This window comes from Macrotis lagotis, chromosome 1 (genome assembly GCF_037893015.1).
Source record: "Macrotis lagotis isolate mMagLag1 chromosome 1, bilby.v1.9.chrom.fasta, whole genome shotgun sequence".
Lineage (NCBI taxonomy): Eukaryota > Metazoa > Chordata > Mammalia > Peramelemorphia > Peramelidae > Macrotis > Macrotis lagotis.
Window position 1 is genome coordinate 899967967 of NC_133658.1, and position 9127 is coordinate 899977093.

The 9127-nt window shown below is 58.8% G+C and overlaps 1 protein-coding gene across 3 annotated transcripts; it reads left to right on the forward strand.

The window, feature by feature from the left end:
- Positions 1–204: 204 nt before the first annotated feature.
- On the forward strand, positions 205–7504 carry CLIP3 (CAP-Gly domain containing linker protein 3). Of its 3 annotated transcripts, none has more exons than XM_074218832.1 (15): positions 205–430; positions 885–1191; positions 1457–1663; positions 2395–2534; positions 2614–2707; positions 2877–3038; positions 3151–3269; positions 3388–3624; positions 3900–4035; positions 4197–4325; positions 4768–4905; positions 5043–5166; positions 5832–5893; positions 6193–6265; positions 6837–7504. In XM_074218832.1, the coding sequence occupies exons 3-15, from the start codon at positions 1516–1518 to the stop codon at positions 6889–6891; spliced, it is 1617 nt and encodes a 538-aa protein (XP_074074933.1). In that variant the 5' UTR covers positions 205–430; positions 885–1191; positions 1457–1515; the 3' UTR covers positions 6892–7504. The 3 variants fall into 3 exon arrangements, with proteins under 3 accessions (XP_074074933.1, XP_074074931.1, XP_074074932.1); XM_074218830.1 differs by having other exon boundaries at positions 885–1271; positions 6837–7503; XM_074218831.1 differs by lacking the exon at positions 205–430 and adding an exon at positions 681–710 and having other exon boundaries at positions 885–1271; positions 6837–7503.
- Positions 7505–9127: the final 1623 nt, after the last annotated feature.

Genomic DNA, 9127 nt, shown 5'->3' on the forward strand with positions numbered 1-9127 from the left:
GGCCGCGGCAGCCCTGAAGGCCACGGCCACCGCGGCTGACTGGGGGGCCCGGCCGGCGCGGCCCCTCGAGGCGCGGCCCGCGCCCCCCGTGACCGTGGTGTCGTCGGCGCTCGTCACGCCCATCGTGTCCACGCTGCCCCTCGTGCCGCGCGCGGCCTCGCCGGGCACCGAGCGGCCCGGGGCCGGGGAGCCCGCCGGGCCGGCCGGGGAGCCGTCGGGGCCGGCGCCGCGGGACGAGCACGCCTACCACCGCGCGCGGCGCGAGCCCGAGGCCGGCCTGGACGGCGCCCTGGCGGCCCTGCAGCGCAAGGTGCGCGGCCTGCAGCAGCGCCAGAGGCGGCACCGCGCGCGCCTGGGCGCCCTCGAGGGGCTGGTGCGCCAGCTGCGGCGCGACCACCTGCGGGCCCGGGAGCGGCTGCGGCTGCTGGGGGTGAGCGGGGGGCGCGGGGCACAGGAGGTGAGGGGGGGGCGGCCACCTGCGGGCCCGGGAGCGGCTGCGGCTGCTGGGGGTGAGCGGGGGGCGCGGGGGCGCGGGGGCACGGGGGGGGCGGGGCACAGGGGGTGGGGGGGGCGGCCACCTGCGGGCCCGGGAGCGGCTGCGGCTGCTGGGGGTGAGCGGGGGGCGCGGGGGTGAGGGGGGTGGGGGGGGCACAGGAGGTGAGGGGGGGGGCGGCCACCTGCGGGCCCGGGAGCGGCTGCGGCTGCTGGGGGTGAGCGGGGGGCGCGGGGGTGAGGGGGGGTGGGGGGTGCGGGGGTGGGGGGGCGGCCACCTGCGGGCCCGGGAGCGGCTGCTGGGGGTGAGGTGAGCGGGGGCGGGGGGCGGTGAGCGGGGGCGGGCGGCCCCGAGACCCCCGCCCCTCACCCCGCCTTCTGTCCCTCCACAGACATGCGTGAGCGCGGCCCCCGCGCGGCCCGAGCCCGGCGTGGCCCTCGTGTGCGGGGAGCAGCCCGCCGCCGTCCTCTACACGCTGCCGTCGGCCCCGGACCCCTGAGAGCCGCGGGGCGGGGGGCGGGGGGCGCGGCCGCGGCCGCTGGGGGGGTTCAATAAACTCACTTGAGAAAACCTGGCGTCTGTGAATGGGGGCGGGGCGCCGTCCGGGGTCCCTGCCCCTCCCCCGCTCCCCACCCCCTCCCCGCGCCGCGGCGCATGCGCGCTCGGGGCCCCGCCCTCCGGCCCGTCTCCGTCTCCAGGTCTCTCCATCTCCATCCTCATCCTCCCCATCCTCCTCCTCCTCGCACCTGTCTCTCCCCTTCTCCGTCTCCGCACCGGGGTAAGGGGGCCCGGCCCTGACCGGGGGGCCCCGGCATCGGCCCCCGCGGGCCGGAGGGAGGGCGGGGATGGGGGGGGGACAAGCCCCACCTGGGGGGCGCGGGAAGCCGCCGGCCCTCGGCCGATCTCGGGGGGCCCCGCGGGGCCGATGACCCCTGACCGGCCCTTTCCCGTCCCCTCCCCCAGGCCGCGGCCCCTGCCCCCCTTGAGTGCCCCAGGCCCCCTCCCCGAGCGGCCCCGGGGCCATGACGAAGACGGACGCGGCGGCGCTGCCCCCCGAGGAGGAGGAGGAGGAGGGGGAGCCCCTGCCCGAAGCGCCCAGCCCGGCCCCGGAGCGCAGGCAGAAGCCCGTGGTGCACCCCTCGGCCCCGGCCCCGCTGCCCAAGGACTACGGTAAACAGCCCCGGGGCGGCTCGGCGGGCAGCCTCGGGCAGGACCGGGGCCACCCCGGGACGGGACCCCGGCGTCCGGCCCGGGGCCACCCCAGGACGGCTTCCAGGGCGCCCGAGCAGTTGTGACTTGACAGGATCGGCCTTGGGGATCTAGGAGGCATTCCGGAGGATCTAGGCAGGAGCTCCCTTGGCCCCCCAGAGGGGGTGGCATCTGACGAGGCTGGGCAGGGCGCTTGGTGACGGGGCCTTAACCTGGGGTCTCAGACTCGCTTGGCTTTTATTTGTTTAGTGTCTTTGGGTAACGGTGCCTCCCTCGGAGGTTGCCTTTGTAATTCTGAGCATTTTTTGTTTTATGCGTTGAAAAACACAGTTCTGAGGAGAGACCCATAGGCTGCCCCCCAACCAGCACCCCAAGGGGACCAGGACAGAAAACACGGTTTAAGAACCTCTCTCAGTGGATCTGCCACTGGAACCTGAGCAGGAGGCGGTGGGGGTGGGGCACGGGGGTGGGGAAGGAGTGCTGGAGCCTAGGGATGCAGCAGGATGATGGGGGTGGGTGTGGAAGGATGCAGGTGAGGCCTTCCACTCTGGTAGGTTCCCTTCTAGGAGCCGGGAGGGTCTGCTCCCTGGCGGTCCTGGTACAGGAGGGTAGATGGAGTCCAAGCTGGAGTAGAGGAGGGGAGGTGGCTTGGTCTTGGCCTAGAGATGACTTCTGTCTCTCTCTCCCACCAGCCTTCACTTTTTTTGACCCCAATGACCCAGCCTGCCAAGAGATTCTGTTGGACCCACGCACGACTATCCCCGAGCTCTTTGCCATCATCCGCCAATGGGTACCCCAAGTTCAGCACAAGATTGACGTCATTGGCAATGAGGTTCGTAGAGGCTGCAGGCGGGACCCTGGGGGGGCAGGGGGGCTCTCCCCAGGGTGACGCTATGACCCCGTGTCCACAGATCCTACGCCGTGGATGTCACGTGAATGACCGGGATGGACTCACAGACATGACCCTGCTCCACTACGCCTGCAAAGCTGGCGCTCATGGTGTTGGTGAGTGAGGCTGTGCCCCCAGTGTCTGACAGGCTGAGACCCTGGACCCCCCAGGACCAAATTTTTGAGCTCCTAAGTTTCCATGCCTTTGAGATCCCCAAGTGCTAGGTTCACCCAAGTTTCCAACCCCACTCACCAGTCTGTGCCCACCCTGCCCATCTCCCGACAGGGGACCCAGTGGCCGCAGTCCGCCTGTCTCAGCAGCTGCTGGCCCTGGGGGGTGACGTGACCCTGCGGAGCCGCTGGACGAACATGAATGCGCTCCATTATGCTGCATATTTTGACGTCCCCGATCTCATCCGAGTGCTGCTAAAGGGGGCCCGACCTCGAGGTATGTGGGGGCAGGTCCCAGATTGTTAGGGCAGGGAGAATCTGGGGCCTGAGAAGTCTCTGGCCACCTTGACTATGTCCCTTCTTGCCCTCACCCCCATCACCCCTCCTAGTGGTGAACTCTACCTGCAGCGACTTCAATCATGGCTCAGCCCTGCACATCGCAGCCTCCAACCTGTGCCTCGGGGCTGCCCGCTGTCTCTTGGAACATGGTGCCAACCCAGCTCTGCGGGTATGTGACCCCAACCTCCATTCTGGGAGCCTGGGATGCCCAGACGTCTGGGGCCTTTGAGTGTAGCCTGGGGTGTCTCAGGTATCTGGGCCCCACAACTGTGCCTGTCCTTCCACAGAACCGTAAGGGCCAAGTCCCAGCTGAGGTGGTGCCTGATCCTATGGACATGTCCCTGGACAAGGCTGAGGCTGCCCTCGTGGCTAAGGAGCTGAGGACCCTGCTGGAGGAGGCTGTCCCCCTCTCCTGTGCCCTCCCCAAGGTCACATTACCCAACTATGACAACGTCCCAGGCAACCTCATGCTCAGCGCCCTCGGTCTTCGGCTTGGAGATCGAGTCCTGCTAGATGGCCAGAAGGTCAGGAGCCGTGGGAGGCGACGGTCAAGCATCCCAGGGGCTGAGAGTGTAGAGTGGATTGATGGAGTGGGGGAAGGGGAGCAGCAAAATCAAGACAGGTCAGAGATGAGAGTGTGGGGGTCAGGCATGTGCCGGAAGTTGGAATGTGAAGACCAGGAGGGTGGGGAGTTAAGAGATGAGAGGCCAGGGAAGGGGGAGACAGGTACAGCCGCAGGCCTCAGCCCCGTTGGCTGGCGTGCAGACTCTGAACCCCTCCCCTGTCCTTCCCCATCCAGGCTGGGACGCTGCGTTTCTGTGGGACCACGGAGTTCGCCAGTGGCCAGTGGGTAGGCGTGGAGCTGGATGAGCCTGAGGGCAAGAACGACGGAAGCGTAGGGGGTGTGCGGTACTTCATCTGCCCCCCTAAACAGGGTCAGTGTGGCCACCTCCCTATCCCCAGCTCTCCTACTCCCTCCTCTTTACTGGACCGAACCAGTTCCGCTTTCTATTGTGGTCTTGAAAGCTGATACTCCTGTGTGGGACCAGGAGGGTCACTGGGGTGCCAGCCCTACTGACACCCCCTTCTCCTCCAGGGCTGTTTGCCTCTGTCTCCAAAGTGTCAAAAGCAGCCGATGCCCCTCCTTCCTCTGTCACTTCTACCCCTCGCACTCCTCGAATGGATTTTTCTCGAGTCACTGGAAAAGGCCGAAAGGAACGCAAATGTAAGAAGGGGTCACTTTGAGACCAAGGAAGATGTCATTGGTAGCTCTGGAGCCGAGGAGATCCCAGAGAGAGATCAGGGGCTACCAAGGGGACAGGAGGTTCAGTGGTTAGTGATAGTCTAGGGCTGTTGGAAGTGTCTGGGTCCTTTTTTAGTTCAAGGTGTCCACATATGGGGGAATTCTGATTTCAGGGGTCCTTGATTCAAAAGTTCTGAAGTTTGGGCAATCCCTCATTTGGGTATCTCAGATTTAGGTGATGCTGTATTCAATTGTATGCTTAGACCCAATGGGTCCTAGCTTCAGGGGGATACCAGATTTTGGGGTTCTGGGTTTTTAGTCTATGCTTCATTCATGGGAGTTCTGCATTTAAGAGTTTCCAAGGTGAGGGAGACTCTGGGTCCTTGGCCTTTACATGCTGCCCTCTCCCTTCCCCTCCTTCCAGCAAAGAAAAAATCCCCATCCCCATCTTTGGGCAGCCTCCAGCGTGAGGGACAAAAGGCTGAAGTTGGGGACCAAGTGTTGGTGGCTGGACAGAAACAGGGTGTGATTCGCTTTTATGGGAAGACAGACTTTGCCCCTGGTAAGGCAAATGCTCTGGGCCCCTGGCGGGTTTTGTGGGGAGGGAAGAGAGGGAGAAGGACCGGACTGAGGGTTGAGAGCTAAGGGCTTTGAGGTCCAGCCAGGCAAGGACCATGATTCAGCTTGGTCTATCTTCAGGCTATTGGTTTGGCATTGAGCTTGACCACCCGACAGGGAAACATGACGGTTCTGTCTTCGGGGTCAGATATTTTACATGTCCCCCACGCCATGGGGTCTTTGCACCTGCATCCCGCATACAGAGGTAAGCTCCAGAACCCAGAACGCCACCCACTGCCACCACCACAGCAACCAAAAACTTAGTACCCCCAGACCTGAGAGATTCACCCTGACAAAAACAAAAACGAAAGCCCAGGAGCTCACACAATGCAATGACCTCCTAAACCTGGAAGATCCAAACACCTCCCAGTCCCTCAGAACCTTAAGTCTAGATTGAGGTGCTCGGGGCAGTGAGGTGACACAGTGGATAGAGCACTGACCCTGGAGTCAGGAGGACCTGAGTTCAAATCAGCCTCAGACATTTCATAATTATCTAGCTGTGTGACCCTGGGCAAGTCACTTAACTCCATTGCCTTCCAAAAACACAACAACTAAATAAAAGATAGATTGAAGTTCTCTCCTCATACCTTGAAGAGAAACCCAACACACAGAAAATGACTCTGGACTACCCCCCTCCAGATCCACCTAAAGTTGGACACCCCTTTGGGATTCCAAATCCAGAGGCCTGCTTCCCCGGCCAAAGGCCAAGAGAGCACCCCACCCCCATCCTGCTCTGCCTCATTGGCCTCAATCTCAGACATGATGAAATCCAAGACTTGAGAATTCAAACAATGACGGCCTTCACCTTACATCGCTCGTGCTTGGATCTCCCCTGCAACCTCTCTGACGTGCACTTTTATGTCTTTCTAGAATTGGTGGCTCCACTGACCCCCCCAAGGACAGCATCACAGCCAAGAAAGTCCAAGTGACCAGTGGGTGTGGGGGACCCTGAGGGGACAAGGAGGGAGTGGGATTTGGGGATTTCATGGTCCTGGGAGTGCATGAGGTGGGGAGCTCAGAAAAGGATTAAAGGAGTCTAGCATGGGGCAGCTAGGTGGTGCAGTGGAGGATCTGAGTTCAAATCCAGCCTCAGACACTTAATAATTACCTAGCTGTGTGGCCTTGGGCAAGCCACTTAACCCCATTTGCCTTGCAAAAACCAAAAAAAAAGAAAAAGGGGAGACTAGAAATCCACAAATCTTTGGGTTTCTTACTCTGCCTTTCCCCATAGTGACTCAGCCCAAACGCACATTCCCAACGGTCCGGACCCCCAAGGACATCACATCAGAAAACTCTATCTCCAGGTATGGAGGCAGGAGCGGGCTATATCCTCACCCTACCCCCCAGTCTGCCATTCAGCCTTCTGGAACCCAAATTTGGGAAGGCAAGAGATGGGACTAGTGAGAGAGGATGTGGAGGCAGAGGGGGAAGTCAGAGCTGAGTCTGTGGGAGAGGGGGGAGAATAAGGTTTGGAATCAACAGCATGAGTACCCGTCTAATTTGGGACAGAGGAATTGGGGAGATGGGTCAGGACTGGAGAGTGGTCAGAGCCAGAAGCAATGGGGCTAGAGGGGGAAGGAGAGAGATGTCAGGGACAGGGAAGTCTAGGATGGATAGAGGTTGGGGCCAGACAGAGAGGATGAAAAGGGGTCAGATGGGTAAAATAGTTGGGCTTGGAGAGGTTGGGGAAGGGGTACAGCATGATCCAAGAGGGGCCAGCCACAACCAAGATGACACTGGCCAGGGATAAGGGTGTCTGGATGAGGTCTTGGGAGATGGGACAGAGAAGAGAGGGGACTGGAACAAGAGACAGCACCAACAGTGGAGGCGAGAAGCCTGGTGCCTACCCTATCCTGGCCCCCTTCCTCTTTCCAGGTTACTCTTCTGTTGTTGGTTTCCTTGGATGCTTCGGGCGGAAATGCAGTCGTAGGAACCAGGAGCTGATGGTGGCCCTAACTACCCCCCCGATATACTGACCCCCTCAAATACAAGTCCCAGCTCACCCCAAATACACCAACCCCAACTCCCCCAGTATACCAATCCCCTCTGGATCAGACCCCATTTACATGGGTATCAGTATCAGACCTATCCCTTACTCGTCACTGACCGTGCCATCCGATATCCCCTCAGAGACACTGACCCCAGATCAGCCCCAGACGGCCTGAAATGACCCCAAATTGTCCCCTTCCTGTGACCCTTGGTAACTCCCTCAGTGACTCCCTATAACCCCCAGTGCCTTGATATTCACAATTAGCCCCTTCCCCTTAGAGAAATCTCTATTTTTTAAGACACTACAACCCCGGGCCCACCCTTGAAATCCCCCACCCACAGATCCTGGCCAAGCCCCACACTCACATTAGGGCCCCCAAAGCCGCCTGGGATGTCACTCACTGACCCGCATGCCTCCTACCCCACCTACTCAGCATGACATCTCCCTCACCTTGCCTGGCTTCAATAAAGACATTTCTATGGCCAAGGGTCTTTGGGTCACTTTTTGTGAGTCATTATAGAATCATAGATTCAGAGTTTAGAGGCCATGGGGTATAATCCTTTAATTTTACAAAGGGAGAAACTGAGGCTGAGAGGGAAAGTCACGTGTCCAAAGTTACATAGCTAGTAAACAACTCAGGTCATCTTGTGCCCAGGCCCAGCCCTCTCTATTCACTACACAGACTATGACCCTGTCTCTATTCCTACTCAAAGACCCATTCAGGTGCTTGGGGACTTGCTGCCCTAGGCCCCACCAGGCTATGGCAGGGGACAGAGAAGGGCTTGGAAGTAGGCAAGTGTCTTTGCTGTCTTCCTCTAACTTGGAACCATCCTGGAGCAAATGAGAGAGAAAGGAAAGGTCTGGGGGGCCTTAGGGTTGGCATAGCCTAACAGCACATTATGGACCATTTTCAGACTCTTTGTTGCATCATCCCAAGAGGAGGGCTCCCCAAGTTTCCAACCTTGGCCTCTTCTCCGACGGGGATTTCACCCATTTCCATGCATTCTAATTCTGTACATCCAGCCCTCATTTCATTCCTAAGATCCAGCCCCACAGTTCCATCCTCCTATGGACATCTCTACCTGGACATCCCTCCAGTACCTCAAAATTCAGCATATACAGAATTCATAACCCTTCCCCTAAAACCCATTTTATGAATGTCTCCTTTGATCCTCCTGACAGGAGGCAAGTATTAGAATGCCCATTTTAGAGATGAGGAACCTGAGATAGACAGGTTAGCTGGTTTGCCCAGGGTTACATAGCTAGTATCTGAGTATCTAGAAAGGTTTGAACTCCGAGCTTTCTGGTTCCTCTGCATTGCCTAGTCATTAGCTGCCTGATCTTATCCATTCTGCCTCTAAAACCATCCCCTCCTCCAGCCACTCACACAATCTCCACCTTCTATTCCCTCTCCCCTAGACAACTTGTAATAGCCAACTGGTTGGCACTCCTTTCTGTCTCCCCTTTCTCCCATCCTCCCCTCAGGGACTTACTGAATCATCCTAGAACACAGCCCTGACCACACTGCTTCCTACTGCCTCTAGGATCAAATCCAAACTCTGCAGCCTGGCCCTTCCACAATCTGGCTTCCACTTTCCATGCCAGCTGGATTTCACATGATGCTTCGTCTCAGACTCTGCCTTGGACAAACTAGACTCTCAGCAGCTCCCCAACCTCGACGCTCCTCCGCCTGCCCCATACATGGACACAAGCCCAGTGAGTGGGTCCCCAGTGCCTACAACGCCTCCTCTCCATTTCTTAAAATACACCAACTACCACTCTGGGGCCACCTGTTCCAAAAGCCTTCCCTCCATCCTCCAGTTGTTAGGGGAGTGCTGTCGCCTTCCTCATATATCACTGTATGTGGATTTATACATGCTTTTGCATTCCTCCAGATAGAAGGTTATGATAAGGACAATAATTAATAATACTTCTCCATACTACAAATGTCTTGGAAAACTCAATAACACATTGGAGAGGAACCAAATTGTTGCCTATAGTCTCTGGGTCATGATGTGGTGTTCGTTTGTATCTGGCATTCTGTGATCCCCTTTGGGGTTTTCTTGGCAGATAGTAAAGTGGTTTGTCATTTTCTTCTTCAGGTCATTTAAAGATGAAGAAACTGAGGCAAAAAGGACTAAGGGTCGCCCAGCTAGTGTCCAAGGTCACAGTCCTC

Excerpts from the sequence above, each read along its gene's own strand:
- CLIP3 (XM_074218832.1), top strand. The coding sequence starts at position 1,516 with ATGACGAAGACGGACGCGGCGGCGCTGCCCCCCGAGGAGGAGGAGGAG. Across the intron at positions 2,535-2,613 it reads TTGACGTCATTGGCAATGAG|ATCCTACGCCGTGGATGTCA; the intron begins GTTCGTAGAGGC and ends CCGTGTCCACAG. Across the intron at positions 4,906-5,042 it reads GAAGACAGACTTTGCCCCTG|GCTATTGGTTTGGCATTGAG; the intron begins GTAAGGCAAATG and ends GTCTATCTTCAG.